The 22,435-nt window shown below is 37.6% G+C and overlaps 2 protein-coding genes and 1 long non-coding RNA gene across 3 annotated transcripts; all 3 read right to left on the reverse strand.

The window, feature by feature from the left end:
• Window positions 1-2,508: 2,508 nt before the first annotated feature.
• LOC128551570 (uncharacterized) lies at window positions 2,509-4,300 on the reverse strand. Its single transcript, XM_053532472.1, has one exon. It carries the CDS (start codon window positions 4,252-4,254, stop codon window positions 3,436-3,438), a length of 819 nt encoding a protein of 272 aa, XP_053388447.1. The 5' UTR covers window positions 4,255-4,300; the 3' UTR covers window positions 2,509-3,435.
• A 4,857-nt stretch (window positions 4,301-9,157) lies between these two features.
• Window positions 9,158-21,825, reverse strand: LOC128551572 (uncharacterized). The gene is made up of 2 exons (XR_008368831.1): window positions 20,499-21,825; window positions 9,158-9,221 (listed from the first exon to the last, which is right to left on the reverse strand). It is a non-coding gene; the product is annotated as an uncharacterized LOC128551572 (long non-coding RNA).
• Window positions 18,478-19,911, reverse strand: LOC128551571 (uncharacterized). The gene has a single exon (XM_053532473.1). The coding sequence runs from the start codon at window positions 19,687-19,689 to the stop codon at window positions 18,484-18,486; it is 1,206 nt and encodes a 401-aa protein (XP_053388448.1). The 5' UTR covers window positions 19,690-19,911; the 3' UTR covers window positions 18,478-18,483.
• Window positions 21,826-22,435: the final 610 nt, after the last annotated feature.

A 22,435-nucleotide genomic window follows, 5' to 3' on the forward strand; every position in this document is an offset into this window, starting at 1 on the left:
GAGCGTGTTTATCTATCAGTAAGGATAATCCTTTCGAATATGCATTTACTAGCTGATCCACGTCTGCGCCTTCTGGAAGCGTATTTAGTGCAAGGGACGCTGAGATGTCTTGTTTGAAAGAACTTACGTCAATAGAGCGTAGTTTCCGAAAAGAAACTTGCTTCCGTATCGGAGCTGGTTTTGCGGCACTGGCGTTGAAGTGAATTGCATGGTGATCCTGTGACATATTACCAGTATTGTCACAAAGACCTGGATCGATGACCTCGACACATGATATTATTTTGCTGTCGTTCCTGGTTATTACAACATCTAATGTATGACCGCGGGCATGGGTTTGTCCGTTCACATGTTGATGCATACCACATGACTGAAGTACACTTTTAAATCTGACAGCATCTCGGTCTGATGGAATATCAAGATGGAAATTCATGTCTCCCACAATGATGATGTCTTTATCAACTGTAGCATACCTGCCTAGGAAAGTAGGCCATTCTTCCTCTAGAAACACACTAGTCTTTAAACCGTTTTGTTTTGTTGGTGGTGGTCTATATATCACTGCCACTCGTGCAGAAAATCCATTGATGCTCAAATTACAATCCATGTATTCAAATTGTTTAAAATCTTTGTCACGACTAGATGCAACAACACGAAGAGTAAATGCAGACTTATGTATGAGAGCCACACCCCCTCCACGGCTGCCGCTGCACCGTGCCACACTTTTAATTGAATATCCATTCGGTACAAGTTCGCCAATACACGTTTTATCCATGGTAGTTCCGAGCCAAGTCTCAGTGAGTGCTACCAAATCAAAATCATTTGAAACTATGTGATCACACAGAGAAACTGTCTTATTTTTGACAGATCTTGGATTGAAACTGCATACACGAATTTTCTTCTCACTTCTTCCTGTTGTAATGGATTCACATCTAATTTTGGTAACGTTTGGTATTTTGCTGCTGAATTTCAAGGTTTTGGCTATCCATACAATTTGAACTGTTTATACAGATTTCATTTCGTGGTCGAACTATAATTGTGATTTCTTCAGGCAGTACTTGTAAATTATACAAATGGACCCCTTCATTGACATCCCATATTGATTTAACTTTATGTTTACCTCCTCTTGAACCTCTGTATTTTAAAATACCTAACTGTTTTATTGTTGTTAAAAGTGGAATATCTGGCCGAAATTTCCCCAAGGCATACTTTCCAATATCAAGTAGTTCACGTCTATTGTATTGGTGTTTGACATGAAAAGCTACAAGTGATAATTGGTCAATCATTGTGTGTGAAGAGAAATCAGTTGAAAATTTCAACGTTATTCTGAAAAAAATGCACAAATAAATTGAAAAAATACCAACAAAATGCAAGTATTTCACAATATTTCACAAAACTATTTACATCAATCTTCCCACAATCAACCAATACAAACTCAAGACAACTTCCACATATATATGTTTAGTAATTCTCGAGAAATAATCAAATAAATGTCAGCGAAATGAAATGCAGCCTACACTTGGCGCAATATATAACGGTATATAGTTGCCTCCTCCTTTTTACAGTCTTGGGTCATGATGGTAAACAAGTATGCAAAATAGTCGAATAGTCAAGCTAAAAACGGAATGTACTTTCCTGACCAAAATTTGAAATAGAACAGGTTTGATTTTGAAGGTACTTTTTCATGAATTACGAGTGCTTCAATTCATCTGCTTTATGGTCTAGAAACATTTCACTACTGTTAACACTTCAAAGCGAATCGTAGCTTACAGTGTGTATTTTACAAAAGAAGTATGGACTGGGACCATTGGTCTCTTCGAGTTTATTTGAATAGCAATACTTCAAATTCATATGTGGATCATAGCAATAAGTAAAGACCACTGACCTAGCTCAGGTGAGACATGCTTTTCAGTAGCTACAGTTTCACTGTCGTGTCTGGTTGGAATATCTATGAATAAAAAGGAAAGACTTAAATACCAAAAACATCATCTTATGTCATCAAATGAGCTGTAAACTTACCACTGCAATTATTTCTTGTCATTCCAATAAAGTCTGTAAAAAGATCCCTTGGAAGCATAGAATAAAACCCAAAAAGCATAACAGTGGACTTGGTACTATTGAGTCTGTTCATGAGAGGTAATGAAATGTGAAACATCTCTCACGCCCCCTAGCACTGGCTTAAGTAAAGCTCTATTACACGTGTACTGAATGCAATCCAAATGCGATTTACCAAATACAGGGCACTAGACAACTTTCGGGGACAGGTACCCATACCCTCAGGAAGGGGAATTTTTCGACATTTTAAGACGAAAAGTGGAAGTTTAAGCCATGTATATGTAACTACTTTTCAAACTTATTAAAACTGTTTTCAATCATTTCTAACTGATGAGACTATATTGCAACAAAAATCTTCCTTAGAGGCACTATATAATATTAAAAGAAAGAGTTAATATCTATTGTCAAACAACCTATCATCAGGGGAATTTTCTTCTGAGAAAGGGGGAAAAAACAAATTATTTGATATTACTCGAAATAAAAAACAATACATACAGCCTTCTCTAAATTTATTAAACATGTCACCAATCTGTACCGACAATATATTCAAATAGATATTACATGTATATTCATATCATTTCAAATTAATAAGTTTGGTTGTGTCGGCCGCTCAAATTTGGTAGCTAGCTCATCGACCGGAAGGGACCAAGCGTGTCAAACATTACAAGTGAAATTGCCAAAAGGATTTTGGTCGCCGAGTCACCTTTGAAAATATTACTAATGGCATTAATTGCTACGCGTCGCATTACCAAAAGAGTCCCACTGATCGTGCAATCATAGACCCCAGCTTCCAAGTTGACCGTACCGTGAATCGGTACCAACCTTGAAAGCAAAGGACCCATAATCACACTACCAGCTCGATACGAGGTATGCCGGTAGAACCTGTAATGCGTTACTGGCAGCAAACACGTCGACTAGGCCTTACCAAAACTACATGGGCCAGACCTAGTGACCCGAAGCAACATTCAGGTCAACGACAGACTACAAACAAACCCGAAGCAACATTCGAGTTTACCACTACTTAGTGACCCGAAGCAACATTCGGGTCGACAACAATAAGTAAACAAGTAACCGGAAGCAACAGTCCAGTTGACAACCATTGAAATAACCTGGTGACTCAGAGTAACAATAACAGCTTACATAAAGTAGTGACCTGCGAAATAAGATAGAAAAATCCGAATATGGACGGCCATGTCTCCTCTTGAACGCAAAATAGAATGCCATCGAGGAGAGAAGTCACGCCCATATTCCGAAGTAAGCGAAATTTGAAATTGTAAATAACGATAACTTGTTAAATTTACTTCATAGAAACTGCAACGCCTGGTCACCTTCCGGCCAATAAGAATTTTACCGCCACAATAAATTTCAATTTATCCCCCAAAATTATTATTGAGACGCACAGAGATTTTTTATTATGGCAGATTTCAAATAGTACAGATAAAACTCCAACCCCACCTCATTTAAATGGACCCCGTCAGATCTGAAAAAATTAGTAGCCGTATCAATATCTGGGCTCACTATATCACTCCTGCCAGACCGACTTGTAATAATCCGGCCCGATCTATTTATTCGTTTGCGTTTGACGTCAATAGCTTTGACATTACAGGCCCCCCTCCAGACCCTCCTTGGTAAAATATCTACCCAAATGATAATTGTCTCGGGGAAGGCATCGCGTAAATATTTCACTTCTGTCTCTATTAACTCCCTTAGCTCGATAGAAGATAAACTTGTCAAATCGTTACCACCTAAATGTAAGATGATAGCCCTTGGTGGTGATGACAGTAATACTGGAGTCTGTACTGAATGGCGAAATGATGTCCATCGAAGTCCGCTTATTCCCCACCAGGCTATAGTTATATCGGGTAACGAAAGGTTGGGTTTACCGGTGTCTGCTGCTCGTTTACCAGCCCAGAACGGAATTGAATCTCCCAGGACCCACACATCGGCATTTTCCTGTAACAGTATATTGCCTCCGTCATCTATATCTGATGGCTCTGCCGGACCACGTGGCGGTGTCCTTTCAGCGGGCTCAAGGTCATCGGCTCTTCGTTTCTGCCCGCGGGTGTTTGGATGGTTATTGCCTCGTTCTGCCTCATTCTGCTGGCCGCCTGCTTCATTCTGCTGGCCGTCGGCATTTCTGTTTGCCCTAGCTGGCCTTCCTGCCCTAGCCCTGCCGCCTCGCTGTCTAACACGCCCACGCGGCATTAGAATCGAGTAAATTTACTAGTATGTATATATACGTAGCAGAAGAAAAGTTGTAAGTTCGATGTTCTTTACAGGTAGACTACGACGTAAGTGAGAAAGGCTGCACGTGTTTTTTGCTTTTATAAGCCGTTATTAAGATTGTTCTCGGCTCAGTAATTATGTGTAATTCGTATCAGTCAGAAAGACGGGAACCAGTTATAAGAAAAGACCGAGAGATAACCGTGTGACCATGGCAACGAGCATAACAAGTATTTCTTGAATAAATAAATCAAATTATTTTTAATTGAAAATAATTTATCTTATTTTAGGAGGGGAATGGTACCCATATTCGGCCCCAAAAATGGCCGAACGAGTGCCCTGAATTACAATATTTTGCAACAGTTTCACCAGATATATACACAAGACATATAAACTGAACATTATGAAGAATAACATTGTTAGAACTATAATTCTCACTCTCTCTCATTTCTGATGATTTTGACTCCTTTACATCCAATACGCTGCACTGGACTACAAACTGGATTCTGGTGTAACTTTGAACCCCGGAAGGATTGGTCAGTAAAACAAAACACCATTATAATATCCACTTGCTGCTGTATGTATATTTTGCAAATTTTGCAGTAAAAAATATTAAAGATAGCCTGAATGGAAACAGATGCTTACTTGGTGTAAACTTTGGTGGAGAAGATACCCTCTGTATTCTTTTCTTCAACACATCTGGTGGAGGCAAAGGACCCTTCATCAGAGATTTAACTACGGCTGGTGACCAAGTGGCTGGCTCAGATTTTCTCTTCACAATCTCCTTGCCCTCCTCAAAAATCATCATGTACTTCTGGAAAAAAACAACAAAAAAACAACTGATGAGTTTCACAAAATTGTGTTGCCTTTGTATGAGTGCCAGACTGTTACAAAATAAGCACAGTGGATAAACACTGTTCGACTGAGGGGTGGACATGCTTTGGCATGCAACAGATGTCACATTATACGCCTACTCTCAAAGATGGGCGTAAAAAAAGGCAATAAAATATATTGTAAAACAGTCACCTAAGCTACATGTGCATTGCAGTCTATGCTAAAGGTACTGGTACATTTATATGACAGTCGGTCCCGTAATATATCCTGTTTTACCAGACAAAATTTTAACAGAAAGAAACAGTGCTGATTTAAATCACTAAAATTCGTAAAATAATACAGTGAAACACTGCGCACTCAAGCAAATAGTTTGTCTCCAGCTTATTTCCTTTTATTTTCTATGTGAAATTACCGTGGCTGTGTCAAGCAATAATAACTTGATTGCTAGAGCAAGCTGAGGTTATTACTAATTACATCACAGATAACTTTTGTAATATGCTGTTGGTTTTTTAATGTTAAGAGCATGTTATTTTAGAAATTATAAATCTGCACAAAAAATAAAGTTATATTTTTGAAATGTTGTTTACAACCATTTGGCCATGGAGTAATTTGTATGTAATGGAAAAAAAGTAGAATCTGTTAAGATACAAGTATTAGATTATCAGATTTACAGATTGAAACTTTTCATTCGGGCAGCAAAATCTGATTTTGACTTGCTTGTCTGTTTTTGACATTTGCTAGTTTTTACTTGTCCGTATGATTCTTTTATAGTAAATTATGGCCAAATTTCACTTGTCCGTACAAGCTTTGGGACAACCTGCGCAATACGGACAATTGAATTTGCCGCCCCTGACTTCAAGGTATAAAAGTATCAATTATAACTGAATATTACTTACAGATAGTCACACGACAATTTGTAAATATAAAAACCACATTTGTGAGAGTGTTAAAGAGCATATGGGATGAAATGTTCTACAGTATGAAAGAAAAAACATACCTTTAGAGCAAGTTTGTTTTTTTCCACGTTTGACGGGTCTTCTTTGTCTGCTTCTGCTTCTGCTTTTGTCTGCCACCAACCAGCTCACATATCCTGGTGAGTTCTCAAGGAGCCACCTGAACCTCCTTCCACGAAAAGAACCAAACTGGACCACATACTCTCCTACAATAAGACAATCATTGACAGCCTATTTGTTTTCAAGTTCAGCTACCAAGTTTTTTATTAAATATCCTGTCATTATGGGCTGTATCAAGACAGCCAAAAACCGTTATCAAACAAATGATTTAATCTTGAATTGTGTTGGAAGAGTTTATGGAACTTTTGACTGTAATAATGCTTGTAACTGTAATAAGTCCAAATTTGGCAGCTTGCCAGACTTTCAGTTATAAATAGTAACATTCAGGCTATAAATAGTAACAAATGTCACAAACTGACACAGCATTTTATGTACTTTAGTCAATAATTTTCTAATGTATTTTATCCTGATGAAGGTCATAGTAGACCGAAACCGGTTGATCAAGTAATAAATAGTATATCAACCACCCCGGTGTTCGACGTGTTGTTCTCCCCTTCCTTGCTTTTGTATTTGTTTTAAATCAGGACTGTTCAACCATAACATACATGAAGCTTATTGTCAGTAGAGTAATACATGTGTTAGAAATGATTCTAGTGCTCACATTCTGTTGTAACACCCAGGGATGCGGAAATCCCAATTTTTTTCACATGTCCACAGACAAATGAGACTTCTCCGCAGTTAAAACTTACTGGCCCAGATTTTCAACATTTAAACATGCATGGTCGCAACCACAGTAGGGCTCGAACCAATGACCCCTGGATTGACGGACGACACCTTATCAACTACACCAACGCTCCCCTCTTACTATATAGTATAAACCTTGGTCATGTGAAAATTTGCATTTAATGAATTTTAGGGAGTTTTTTCACACTCAGGGCCCAGGTCAGCCTGCACATAATAGTCTGACCAAAGATTTTTTATCAACCCCTGACAAAGGTAGTACTGATTAAAAAATTAACTTATTGAAATTATTTTCTACATACCAAGAACATCTTTCTCATCCTGAGTGTCACCATTACGGGCTTTTACTCGTTCAGTTGCTTGAGACTGTACCTGTTCTGCAGATATAGCAGGACTCCATCTCTGCCCTTCCCACTATCCCACATGATCAACTCCATACTAACCGGATGACGCCGGAATCTTGGATACATTTTTCTAAAAAATAAAAAGAAATAAGTTTAAAAAAGATGTTGACTTGCTCAGAACGGTTAATAACCTTAAAGGATTCCCAAACAAATTTCACTCCACATTAAATGGCTCAAAAGGCTTTGAGCACGTTTACAACTGTAACAAGCTTGAGAAGAATAACGAGAAAAACAGTATCTATTACAAAACACAACTGACTGATGGTGAGACAGGCATATGTTGAATTAACATTTGGTATAATTCATATTCTAACTTGGTATAATTCATATTCTAACACGACCAGCAAATAACCTACATACATGTAGAGCAAAATCTATCTCGGGTTATTCTGCAATATACCACTCACGTGCAATGATGTCATCCGATCCAGGTGCGTAGCGCGGTCCGAAAAAGTAGTTACCGTTTTTCTAACACTGTTGATACTAGTATGTCGTGTTAGAATCGAAATAATAAGTTCTCAAGTGTGATTTATCATAGAATAACCAGAGTTTTTTGTTCTTATGCGAAACAATATATCACTCAGGCCTACGGCCTTCGTGATATATTCTTACGAATAAGAACTCAAATCTCGGGTTATTCTACGATAAACCACGTTTGGGAACTTATCATTTCTTAAATAAATGATTCATAAAATGTAACTGGTCTTTCAAACTTTGTTATATTTTTCAAATAGCTACAAAAAATACGTAAGTATACCTTGCCTAGCAATAGTTTTGAACTCGCATCGCCTGCGTGACAAGTAGCCATCATATCCACTAGGCCATACCTTACTAAGTTATTAAGGACATATTTCTCTCTACTATATGCATACTAATAAACTTTGATAATGTGGCAATTGAATTCATTAAGTTCAGGGGTGTTCAAAGATAATCCGCCTTAGACCTATAGTAAAGCAAATATTGGATGTACCTGTACTGGAAAATAAACAGTGTCGACTGGATTTAGGTCAAATGCCATATTTATTAGTACAACCGTTTGGGGATAAATAGTCTGTTGACAAAATGACATCACTGTCAAAAATTATTGGTGGATAAGCAGGTTTAAACTGTATATGAAAAGTTAAACGAACAAATTAATGTGTGTTGTAACTGTTGAAAATCAATACTGTGAACACAGTATGTACTACATTTTGCAATTGTATATATTTAACAAATAATCAAATTGACTTAGGCCTTTGAGAGGTTCATCGTCTGATTTATAAAGGTTTAGAGTTCAGATGCGTAGGAATTGAACCACGAGGGCATTAGCCCGATTGGTTAAATACTGAAGCATCTGAACGATGAACCGTGGTTGATTAGACGATAAATTACAAGAAGGCCTTGACTGTTTTCATTCTGACATGCTCATCGATATATTTTAATAAATATTATGCTGGACTTCATTTACCCAAGAAGTAATGTATTGGACGTCAGGCGGCAATATGACATCATAATTGACGTCATTATGCTCTCTTACCGGTCCCCGTGTCAATCGTTGTTAATCGCAGGATAAATAGAGCTTTATTTTCTTCTTTGTTTAACTGGATATCAAATCGAGCGATGTAACCAAAAATAATCAAGGCCTTCGAGTTGTTTATCATCTAGTTAACCACGGTTCAGAGTTCAGATGCATAAGAATTGAACCATGAGGGCATTAGCCCAAGTGGTTAAATACGGAAGCATCTGAACGATGAACCGTGGTAAATTAGACGATAAATCACAAGAAGGCCTTGATTGTTTTCATTCTGACATGCTTATTGACATATTTTAATAAATATTATGCTGGACTTCATCTACCCGAGGAGGAATGTATCATAATTCATGCGGCATTTTGACGTCATAATGCTCTCTTACCGGTCAGCGTGTCAACTGTTGTTTATTGCAAAATATACAGATCTTGATTTCCTTCTTTGCTTACCTGGAAATAAAATTGAACCATGTTAGAATTGTAAATATTTAAATCATAAATTATTCTACCAGCAGTTTTACATTTTATGAAAATATCTTTCAAAATGAATTACTGGTACTAGACCTACAGTTGCTTGAACCCACGTCAATGAGGGGCAAGTGATTTGTAGCCAGCACAATAATTATTAAAACATGTAAATCAGCATGCCAGCATAAAAACAATCAGTGCCTTCATGTGATTTATCGTCTATTTTACCATGGTTCATCATTCAAATGCTTCAGTATTTAACCACTCAGGGCTAACGCTCTCATGGTTCAATTCCTACCTATCTGAACTCTGAACCGTGCCAAATTAGATGATAAACCACTCAAAAGCCTGATTACTTGTTAATTATTTCATGCTAACTGGTGAAATTCTGGAAAATATCAGAGAGATATTTCTCTGTATAAATAACAGTGCTAACTACTTTTTTTCTACAAAGATGAGATTATCCGGTTACTGTCTTTCTTAAATGAAGATTATCAACCTTGTCTCTGAAAGGTTTATACACCCCGAATATGCTTGCCGAGGGGAGGATAAAACTTTTGGAGAGAAAATTTATTATACAGTCAATAAAATCTATGTATAACATATTTTCTTTAAAAAAATTGATACAAAAATATTCTACACAGATTTACTCAACTGTAAATTCCAATGCTCTTGCTTGATTTCCTTACCAGAAAACATTATTATGGATCTTACATGCCTGCCTGTGTAAGACGGGGTTTTCCCTACCCCAGGGACAGTGTGGAATGGAAAACCGCACATTAGCAAGGTTTTTTTATCCATGCTGCCCTGAGGGTAGGGAAAACAGCTTTCTTACACAGGCAGACATGTTAGATCATTTTTCTTGCCTATCACATTCAAAATAGACCGTGAAGACAAATGGGTTTGGGTATTTCCTGACATTATTTATAAAGTTTATGACGTCACAATGGTGCAAGTACTATATGACGTCACCTTAGTGCACGCTATTTTAGACGTGCTTTTTCCCTAGGGAAAGACAGGAATATCTGTCCCCGGGGCGTGCTTGGATAAATGTATACTTTTCCCACTGGGTAGGCAAGAATACCCCTTACCTCATGCATTGCCTTCTGTGTATTGTAAATCATTGGTGCTAACTAGGCATTCATGTGCAAAACAAGCAAAGTGATTTTGACCACATAAAGTACAGCCGAAATGCATGATAAATGTAATTCCTTCCACCAAGAATGGCTTAGATCCAAGAATTACAACAAATGATTGCGTAAATCTAATTACATTTGTAAATTTCTAACAAGTAATAAGTAATAAGTAAACGCCACAAGACACAGTCAAGGTCATTTGACTAAAAACTGTTGCTGTACCATTCCATACTGGGGTATCTCCCTTGACATTATTCTAGTAGGCCAATATCGCCTTAAGGCACACCAGCCCTGTTTTATACCCTTTTTATTGCATATGTTTAAGTGAAACGACATTTAAATAATTTCGTGTTGCACAGCGTCTTTGAATCAAAGTTTATGAAATGCGCAGGAACGTCAAGATTTTCTGATTACGCTGATGTCATTTCCTTTCAAACATTTATTTTAAATTCATTCATTTTAGTGCCGTAGTTTCTTTTGTCAGCTTTATTCAACTACAACAGAAGAAGCTGGCAAAATTATGTATTCATACCATGTGTTCTTTTGTAAAATAAACTGTTAGTTTGTATATACTTGACATACTGCCAGTAGAAGTATTAAATCTTGGTGTTTTGAACAGCCAGAAGTGTGCCTGATATGGATATCAAGCATATTAGCTCACACAAACGCGAATATCGGCATCATGCTGCTCATATACGTTTAAATAAAGTGCAAATTTGTTTATATTTAGTAATATATGCAATAATAGTAAATAATCACAAGACATCAACTCCACCTTACGTAATATACCAGCATTTCCGTTCAATCTTTGACACCTGTGGTATAATTTACAAATATTCACGACCTTCGACTGCTTTATCATATTACACACTATGGTTTAGAGTTCAGATGCTTAGAAATTGAACCTGGACTCGAGGTTGTTAGCACAAGTAGTTAAATACTGCAGTATCAAAACAATGAATCATGGTAAATCATACCGTTATTTACTACTATTTCGGCCAACATGTGTACTTGTCTAGTAAACATATCTGCGGTAGAATCGGACCTGAACCACTGGCATTGTTAGCCCAACAACCTGCTAACTAAATTCTTATTGTTGGAAGTTGACTCTTACCACATACATGTAGAAGACAATTTTTTTTTCCAAAGTACAATCTCAATTCTGGCATTTCGGAGCACCTTTTAACTTTGTGTATATACCTGTACATTGTGCTTCATGGCTATGAATTGGGTCATACGATATTGATAGAGTGGGTGGGGGGTGGGGGTGTTCAAGTTACGTGTGGGCAGATCGGGAATAAAGGACTATTTTTATATTAACAGCCAGGGTAACACATACATTCAAGCATATTTACACAGATAAATAAGGAACAGAAGGTCCTGATGCTGTAAAGTGAAGATATTATTATTAATTCGGTCATGTGCATCATGCACGGATGCTGCGCACGGACACATTCTGCCCCCATTTCTTTCAGATTACAGCCAACAAATGAGTATTTCTTGTGCCGAATCACATTATTACCTGTTTCTGAAAAGAAACGATACACTACAGGTTAACTGTATATTTCAAAAGGTGTAGAAACTTCTAATATTGTTGCTCGATTCACGTATACTGATACAGTAATGGCGGATGCTGAGAAACTAGCGGGTACTTTCTGATTGGCTAATACAATTCTGGTTCTGATTGGTTAAATTCTGGCTGCAGATGTGGTTTTCACTGGCTATTGAAACCACGACTGGAGAGTGAAGTTAAGCGCTAATCGGACAACCGATATCATAGACAAATTATATATATTATATACACACTGCTACAGCTATATAAAGATATAGCAAACAGCCTATGTATGAATCTTTGATAAAATATGGTTGGCTGACAGTATTTAATTTACAATTTACCCCTAGATTCTGCTTCTGTTCCATTACATACATCCAGGACCAAACGATTGTAAACAACATTTCAAAAACTTTATTATTCTAGGATGAAATTTCAAAAACAACAACATACGATTTTCAATCCTTTACTTATTATAAATTTGTAAAAGTTTTCACAAAGCTTCAAATAATTAGCTTCTTAGAAACATAATATATTGTTTTCAATTTCTTATAAAGATTAAAGAGATATGGAGCATACTTGGTCATGTCAGCTTTTGCTAGAGCCGTAAAATCTCGCGCTGGGAAGCGACCGAGGGCATGTTTTTAAAACTTATTTTCCTAACCTTGTTGCGCTGTAAACAAATATCCAGTATACCAAGGTACCCCTTTAGTACCTTTAAACCAATGGCACTCCTTAGTACCATAATGTATCCAAGTAAACCATATACGGTTACCAGGTACCCTATTTGTACCTAATAATAGTACCCTTGTACCATATTAATTAAACCGATAAACCATATAGCCAGGTACCCTATTTGTACCAAATAATGGTACACCGTTGTACCATATTAAACCGATAAACCAAATAGCCAGGTACCCTATTTGTACCAATAACCATTAGCGCAACAATGCTTACATTCGAGAAAAACAAACCTATGCAAAAGAGGGAGTCATTGTAAGAACGCCTAGCCCTTTTCGCTCTCTGGCAAGTTCCTACAAGCTCACAAAAAACTGTAGTCACAACGACTGTAATTTAGACCACATGGGCTTTCAGCCTCCTAAGATAACTACTGTGGTAGGCCGAGACACCCACGGGGATGCAAAAAGATTGTTATTAAATTAGCGATAGATATAATATGCCCCTGATCGCGTCCCAGCGAAAGAATTTTCCGCTGACATAACAATAATAATAATAATAATTATGTAACAAAATATACTTAACGAAAAGTACAAATTCACTAATGTATAAAACATAGTAATAGAACACAAGTTCGAACCATATGATCATGTCTTTGTCATTTATGAGTTTCGGTTGTTTTATATTTACAAACAAACTCACACAGAAGATGTACAGAACCACTTTGGCTTTCAGCCTCCCCAGATAACTACTGTAGTAGGCCTACCATGGTGATATTAGAAACTGTCATTGTAACTCAAATGAACACTGAAGATCGCGAATTACGACTTGTATATATTTGCACATGCACGTCTGAGACAGTTTCGATGAGGATTTCTAAAAGTATAAAATTTTCAAAATAGCCATTGTTGCTTATAAAGTCTGACTGTTCTTTCTTTACGTACAAACTTACGAACCACCTTGGCTTTCAGCCTCAACAGATAACTACTGTAGTAAGCCTAAATACCATGATGATATAAGAAACTGTCATATTAACTTAAATGACTTATCAACACTGAGAATCGCGAAAGTTAGCAAATGCACGCCTGAGACACAGATCCGATGATGATATCAAAAGTATATAAACCCATCCTGGAGATATCGGCAGATAACAAACTTTGAACAGTTTATCTGGTTAAACTTCTTAGCACTGGAAATAACCATATCACTTTACGTTATACGGGTGGCTCACTTTTTCAGTCAATGCTTCCGTGATTGTGTATATTTGTAGCTTGATTTCAACATCAGCATTGCTCCAGTCCTATCGTTACCACCAGTATATACAAGCTGTGCCTCAGGTCGGCGAACAAACACATTGCAGACTGAAAATACAGAGTAAACTGGGCGGCAGACAGTGAAATTGAACAGATGTTTCATAGAATAAATAAAAGTTGCATTAATAAAATAAGAAATAATATGTCTTCATAAATCAGACCAGGCTTAAATCATACAAGGGAGCGGTGGGTGGGTTTTTTAAATGTTGTGCGACGCTGAATTTGCGGACTGAAAGATAGAACGTGGCGGTCACGTGACTTTTATACTCGGCGAAGTTACGAACGATCTCGCGAGAATTACCATGGTTACACTACGCGGCGTCTTGCAACGCTAATTTCCGGTAAATATCTAACCCAAGTTAAGCGAGAAATTTACACCAGAATAAACTAGATTAATATTTAAGATAAATTAATCTCTCTTATTCTAGGATGAAATTTCAAAAACAACAACATACGATTTTCAATCCTTTACTTATTATAAATTTGTAAAAGTTTTCACAAAGCTTCAAATAATTAGCTTCTTAGAAACATAATATATTGTTTTCAATTTCTTATAAAGATTAAAGAGATATGGAGCATACTTGGTCATGTCAGCTTTTGCTAGAGCCGTAAAATCTCGCGCTGGGAAGCGACCGAGGGCATGTTTTTAAAACTTATTTTCCTAACCTTGTTGCGCTGTAAACAAATATCCAGTATACCAAGGTACCCCTTTAGTACCTTTAAACCAATGGCACTCCTTAGTACCATAATGTATCCAAGTAAACCATATACGGTTACCAGGTACCCTATTTGTACCTAATAATAGTACCCTTGTACCATATTAATTAAACCGATAAACCATATAGCCAGGTACCCTATTTGTACCAAATAATGGTACACCGTTGTACCATATTAAACCGATAAACCAAATAGCCAGGTACCCTATTTGTACCAATAACCATTAGCGCAACAATGCTTACATTCGAGAAAAACAAACCTATGCAAAAGAGGGAGTCATTGTAAGAACGCCTAGCCCTTTTCGCTCTCTGGCAAGTTCCTACAAGCTCACAAAAAACTGTAGTCACAACGACTGTAATTTAGACCACATGGGCTTTCAGCCTCCTAAGAGAACTACTGTGGTAGGCCGAGACACCCACGGGGATGCAAAAAGATTGTTATTAAATTAGCGATTGATATAATATGCCCCTGATCGCGTCCCAGCGAAAGAATTTTCCGCCACGAAATAAACCTTTATTTCCCCCCAAAATTCTTACGCGTTGTATGTCTCCAGACATTCCTGAAGAGCATTTAGATAAAAATCTAAACCTACGTCAGACAAATGAATACCGTCAGGTCGAAAAAAGCCTTTAGTTTTCACATCTATATCGACTCTGAGATTTTTACGGACAATTTCCTACCTAGCTGGTTGACTCGTTTTCTTTTAGTTTCTATACTCTTGATTTCATTGTCTGGAACACCCCAATTTAATCTCTGAATTATATCAACCCAGATCGTTACTGCGTTTGGAAACGCCCTCTTTATATAATCAAAGGAGTCCTGTATAATTTTAAAGATGCACTTAACAGAATGCTTTGTTAAATCATTCCCCCCTAGATGTATCACAATCACCTGAGGAGGACTCCTAAAGAGGGCTGGGAGTTGTAATGCATGTGTCAGCTCATCCAGACTCATCCCTCTTTTGCACCACCATGCTATTGTACAGGGTAGCCGTAAATTGTCAATCCCCCTTGCGCTGGCTCTCACACCTGCCCAATGAGGTATAGAGTCCCCAATGACCCAAATGTCTGTAAAATTGCATGTATAATTAATAACTTACTATAAAATAGATGAAACTATGACGTACCTAACCTAGGTTACGTAAATCTATAATTGTAAACTTACTATCGATCTACAGTAAAATAATGTTTCAAATAGGAATCGCACCCAGCCTGATAAATAAAAGCGAGTGACTTTACACTATTTCATTATATGGAACATCATCGGTCCAGGAAAATATCCGGTATATACTCTCATCTTCAGAACAAACAAAATACTGAAAAACTTTCTCCCTTTGAAATACTATTGAATTATGTTCTTATATATGAAATATAGGCATTGGAGCGCCACCTACCTAATTTCATGATGGAAGATTCCGGAACCCCCTTTGACGCTAAATGGGACGCTCTACCAATACGAAAGCTATGCGTTTTGAAGTTTGGCGACTTAAACTTAGACCTGTCTATGCATTTCTTAAGGATAGCTGAAAATTGATATCTTGTTACCGGTTGGCTATTTTTGTGAATAAACAAAGGACCAGTCTGACTTGGTCTCACAAGCATATATTCCTTCAATGTGCCCACTGGGCAGATAGCTTTGTTTTCCTCACATGGTATTTTCAGAATTATTGGATGGCCACGTTGATTTGTTTTAAATGTATGCATTACAATTCGCACGTTATTACGAAATTGACAGAAAGAGATATCACCCGACTGAAGTGTGTAATTTTGAGATCTACTCGCTACAAGCTCGCTAACCCGAAATAAACCAAAATATGCTAAACAAAAAATAGCTTTAAACAATTTTGCCTCATAATCGTTAAAACAAACTGACAATAACAATGTGCAAATTTCTTCCAACATATTAGCAGTAATTGGTGCTCTATTATAAGTGCATCGGCGAGACCTATGACAACCCTCTATTAACTTTTTTATGATGAATGATTGTGATAAATCCAACCAATTATTTAGTTTATGAAAAAATGATAAACCGGACGTGTATGTAGCTATGGTTTTTGCTGAATTGCCTTTTTCAAAACAGTACACAATAAAGAGCACGACATGTTTTAAAGGTAATGGCCAAATTCTAGACAAATTATATAATGTTCTGAATGATTCTAGCGAATTTACAGCCGTGTTATAGGTAGACGCTGTATTATTTGCTATTCCTGCTCGAACCAAGTGCTTACATCTGCTTTGAAGATATCCCAAAGATAGTCTGGTATTGGTGTCGGGGACGAATCGGCCTCTGGTGCTAACGTTTTGAACCGGGTGAGCTGAAAACGAGATAATGCGTCGCTTATTTCATTTTTTGCCCCGGCTATATGAGAAGCTCTCAACAAACAATTAAAGCGCAGACACTGTAACGTAAGTACCCTTATTAATGACATAACCTGTGAGGACTTGGAAGACATCGTGTTCAATATATGTACTACGGCCTGGTTGTCACAGTGAAACCGTATCTTCTTATTTCGTAGCTGCCCGCCCCAAATACAAATAGCTGTAACAATTGGGAAAAGCTCTAATACGGTTATGTCCCTTGTTAAACCATTACTATGCCATGCAACAGGCCATCTTGCGTGACACCAATGCCCATTAAACCAGATACCAAAACCAATGCCCCCAGAGCTGTCTGTGTACAACTGTTCGTCATCGTTGGATAACCAAAACCGATCATGAAAGACTGAAATTCCGTTACAGTTTCTAAAAAATCTAAGCCACATTTCCAGATCTAATTTTATTCCCTTGTTCAGTCGGACATGATGGAATGGACGCTTAACGCCACAAGTTGAATTAATAAGACGTCGGCAAAATGGTCTTCCAACAACTATCGCGCGACAGCAAAAATTCAAAGATCCTATAAGCGACTGCATTTCTCTAAGAGTAACGGAATTCTTTGACAAAATGAATTCAATTTTTTGAATGACTTCATCAATTTTTACGATCGGTATTCGGATCTCCATTTTATCCGAATCAAGTTCTAAGCCCAAGAAAACAATGACCTTTAAGGGACCTTCCGTTTTTTCGTCTGCCAATGGAACGCCTAGCTCGTTCATGATTGTTTCGAATAATAGCATTAGGCTTTTACAAGACTCGTACCCTTTCTCCCCGCCAAGGAAGTCATCAAGGTAGTGTATAAGACGTCCTGAATTCATTTTTGATTTAATGCAAAATTCTAGAAAAGTAGAAAATTTCTCAAACAAACTAGGCGAAATGCTACAGCCAAATGGTAAACATTTATCGAAATAAATCTTTTCCATGCAAGAAAATCCTAAAAGTTCGAAATCGTCGGGATGAATCGGAAGTAATCGAAATGCACTTTTTATGTCCATTTTAAATAAATAACAGTTTCTACCCAGGTCTTGTATAATACGAATCGCTTCATCGAATTCTGTGTATTTAACCGAGCATATTTTCGGATCTATAAATTCATTGACTGATAATCCCTCAGGATATGACAGGTGATGTATAAGCCTGTATTCGCCCGGACTTTTCTTTGGAACCAAGCCAATTGGTGAAATCTGCAAGTTTTTAAATGGGCTAACGGTAAATGGACCGGCAACTCGGCCTGCGTCTACCTCTTTTTGTATTTTTTGTTGTGCTAATTCAGGCTGTTGTTTTACGGACTTCAGGTTTTTTGATACACGAGCTTGACGCGGGCCCGAATAGTTCAATCTGAAACCGTGCTTAAAACCGTTTAATAAAATATTTGCATCATGCGACTTGTACTTACTAAGCCAAATTTCTAAAAATTGGATATTTATAGGTGAATGTGCTACTTTAAAATGGACATCATCGCAAGGTAAGTTATTACTTTCTGTTTGAACCCCTTGAGCCCCGATACTGGTTGAATCCACGACCACGCCAGAATCCACGCCCTCGAAAAAGGTTTTTTCGGCCAGTTTGTTGAAAATTACCCCCTGTGTTTTCTGGCAATGAGAACGTCTCTCCATTGTTATGTTTTGTACCGGTAAAACAATTCATCAAGCTATGTGAACGGCCACAATGGTAACACGCGTGCCGAAACTTGCAGTATGACCAGTTACACGTGCCTTTATTAAAAGGAATACATATGTCTGCTGGCTTTTGCTTTATCTGGCTTTGCCTTGTAGGCTCGTATATGGACGGCATTAACCGCGACCATAATTCATGATTAATGATAGCCCATGACGAAGGCATGCTAGCTTGACGCAGACGAAATTGCTCGTCATACATTTTCCAAAATTTTCCCCCATGACGAGATGCGCATTCCCGTATTACACAGAAATACTGAAGGAGTTCGTGAACTTTGTTTGGGTATGCCGTTAAATAGACAGACATAAAAATGATAAAAGCATCGGACCAGCGTTCGATATTTCCGATGTCATCTTTACACTCTTTAGGCCGACAAGTAATTGTACCATCATGAGAAAACTGCAAAGTACTTCCCGAGGCAAAATCTGAAAGTTCCACCGCACCCTTAAGAAGTAATGCCATGTTGATATATTCACCCCCGCATATTTTCTGCTTTATGCTTGAGGGAACATGAATAGCGATATCATCTTGCGCCAAGCGTGTCATGTCATAATTTTGAGGAAACGAATTTGCATAGTTCAATGAATTGTTAAAATTCACTAACGGTTCATTATTACCTAACATTGTATAATTGTCGGTAGCGTTAGCATAACAATTTGAGCCATCATTTTGGTTTACAACGTCCGCATTTTGCGCGGTCAATACCGGACATTCACCTTGAGTGTTGTTTTGTTCTGAGTCGGGATTATTTCTACTTGAAAATAAATTATTTGACTCAAAATCATTATTGAAAGTTTGAGTTTCTCTACTTTGAATGCCATGTACAACCTCAGAATCACGAATTATCTGTTCAAAATCAATAATTGGTGTATTTTGCCTACCTCTGTCCGGACCTGTGCCGTCGTCAATTGCCGGCCTTGCTCGTTTAGCCTCGGCTGCCCTTGTTGTCGGGCCACGTTTATCCGTGCCCCTTCTCTTCACGCCCCTTCCACGACCTGGCATGCTTAAAACTGCTAACTGAATTTACTCTAGATTTTTTAAATGTTGTGCGACGCTGAATTTGCGGACTGAAAGATAGAACGTGGCGGTCACGTGACTTTTATACTCGGCGAAGTTACGAACGATCTCGCGAGAATTACCATGGTTACACTACGCGGCGTCTTGCAACGCTAATTTCCGGTAAATATCTAACCCAAGTTAAGCGAGAAATTTACACCAGAATAAACTAGATTAATATTTAAGATAAATTAATCTCTCTTATGATAAAATGTCATATTGACTTATGTGCAGGGCCATAAAACACGTTTTGATCTCTACGAACTAATTAGCTCAGTTATGATTCAGCAATGATGAGACATCATACAAAAATTAAGCTCCCAACACTTGGGTCAAGTAACAAAAGTTGATGATTCTGTTGATAAATAGTTTGCAAGCTGTTAGATTATTAGTTTATAAATACTTTTCAAAATTATGTTAAAAAAACTAGTTTCTTGAAGTTTGGTTGGCTATGCAACACTTTTTAACCATGGGAGTAAATTGTAACAGCATGTGATCCAAATGACGTATTATGCTGAAAATGTAGTACTGTAAAATGCGAATAATTTATGTTGTTAGAATTGAAATAATAAGCATATTCCAATAATTTTATCAGTTAATAAAATATGGACAGTCGTCTGAATGCAAATAATTAAATCACTTGTGCTATGCACTTGTGATTTAATTATGATGCATCCAAACTCCTGCCAATATTTTATTAACTGATAAAATATAGGAACAGATTTATTATTTCTTAAGTAAGAAGTAATATTTACCAATGTTTGCAGACATGACTTCAATTTTGGGTCCAACAATGGGCTTCCCACACTGTAGGTGCTGGGCTTCAAGATGGTATTGCTGTTGAACCGGGTGTTTAGCTGGAATATCCAGGAATTGGGCTGGAATAGCTATTTCGTGTTGGACCCAAATATCCTGATGGGTGTCAGGCTGGAACATTTATTTGGTGTTGGGCCCAAATACCCTGATGGTGCCAAGCTAGAACATCTATTTGGTGTTGGGCCCAAATACCCTTTGGTGCCTGGGATACCAGCGGAGAAAATGGTGTTGGTGTTTTACTGAAGACACAGACAGGACAGAGGCAACATTTATTCTGTCACTTGCAGTATTTTCGACCCGATATCAGGGTGCCGTATATCTTTCTTGATATACCGTCAGTTGACACATGACCAGTGATATACGGTCAGATGATCATGTGACCTTATGATTGATGTTGTTATAAGAAATTTTGCATTGAAACCATTACCATTATGGTAGAAATGTCCAAACTAAGAAAATGAGTGGTCAAATAATGAGTTTTTACTCTAAAACGAAGAAGTTATTGCGATTTTGTCGTTGATTACGTCATTATATAAGTGACGTCATTATGAATATGACGTCATTAGAACGGTTGTTGCACACTTATCAGCTCACCCAATAACTTCCTCCACCTCGCCAGATAAACTTTCTCATCTATGGCACTAACCTATTATTCTCTATATATCTGGCAAATTTCTCTGCATGGTACACTGGAGTGGAACAATCGGGAATGCTGCACACTTGAAATATGATAATAGTACACAGTGAAACCTGTATTTAAGCAGTCAACAAAGGGTACAACACAATCTGGCTGCTTAACACAGGTGGCTGCTTAATTGATATTTGAACAGAAAGTCAACTTAGAAAGTAAGCTGACTGGCTCCTTAAGTCAAGTGACTTCTTGATACAGGTTGCTGGTAAGGCAAGTTCAACTGTAATCATGTATCTTTATCAATCCAGGCTGCAGAACAGATTTTTCTTCATAATAAATAACTTTATACCAAATAACCCAAGTGGTGATTAATATAGTAGTCACAACTTGACCGCGATGGTTGACCTTAGGCTGATTATTCATATCGATTATTTCATTGTAGAAATAAGGGGTGCTTTGGGTGACCAAGTTTATATTGTCGGAATCTCATGACTCTCTGACCAGTTCACATCTAGGTGTTAAGAAAACCTTGAAAAGAATAAGACAGAATTTTTTCTTTTAGGTGTGCGTGATGCAGTGAAGAAGTGGTGTAGAAAATGTAGTGTATGTACATCTCGAAAAATGCCAAAAACTAAATTTAATGGGTGAAATGGGCCCAGCCCCTGCACACACTTTGTTTGAATGCTATTAATTGTAATGTGGAGTTTCAGTTATATATAAGCAATAGTAACAAAGAAAAACAAAGGTTCCTGAAAAACTTTAACCAAGAAAGCTCATGCCGATGCCAGGGCGAGTAGAAAAGCACCCCTATTCTCCGAATAGTGGAGCTAAAAATACAGTTTGGTTCCTTGCAGCATAATGTGCCACTTGGGCTAAGTACCAACGTACATTCTGCAGGCAGAGCTGGAAAACTGGTACAACTGATAAACAAACTGATCATAGAAATTATTAAATATCATAACTGCACATGTCTGTCAACTAATGTCACATACTACATCATCTCAATTTTTCATATATATTGCATAAGTTCCTGACATTTTATTATATACAAGGCAGTCTGAAAGACAGCTAAGTCCCCTGCCACTGTTATGGATAGTGAAAGGGTACACCTTTGACCTTGAGCTATGACCTTACCTTGAACTGACATGGCTAACTCATGAATTCTGCACATTGTCTTGATGAGGTGCTCATTTGATCCAAGTTTCATGAAAATCCTTCAAGGGGTTTAGGAGACAGAGAGCTCAA

This window comes from Mercenaria mercenaria, unplaced genomic scaffold (assembly GCF_021730395.1).
Source record: "Mercenaria mercenaria strain notata unplaced genomic scaffold, MADL_Memer_1 contig_1274, whole genome shotgun sequence".
Lineage (NCBI taxonomy): Eukaryota > Metazoa > Mollusca > Bivalvia > Venerida > Veneridae > Mercenaria > Mercenaria mercenaria.

What these genes read in the sequence shown, in the direction of transcription:
- LOC128551571 (XM_053532473.1), bottom strand. Translation starts at nt 19,689, where the DNA reads ATGCCAGGTCGTGGAAGGGGCGTGAAGAGAAGGGGCACGGATAAACGT.
- LOC128551570 (XM_053532472.1), bottom strand. Translation starts at nt 4,254, where the DNA reads ATGCCGCGTGGGCGTGTTAGACAGCGAGGCGGCAGGGCTAGGGCAGGA.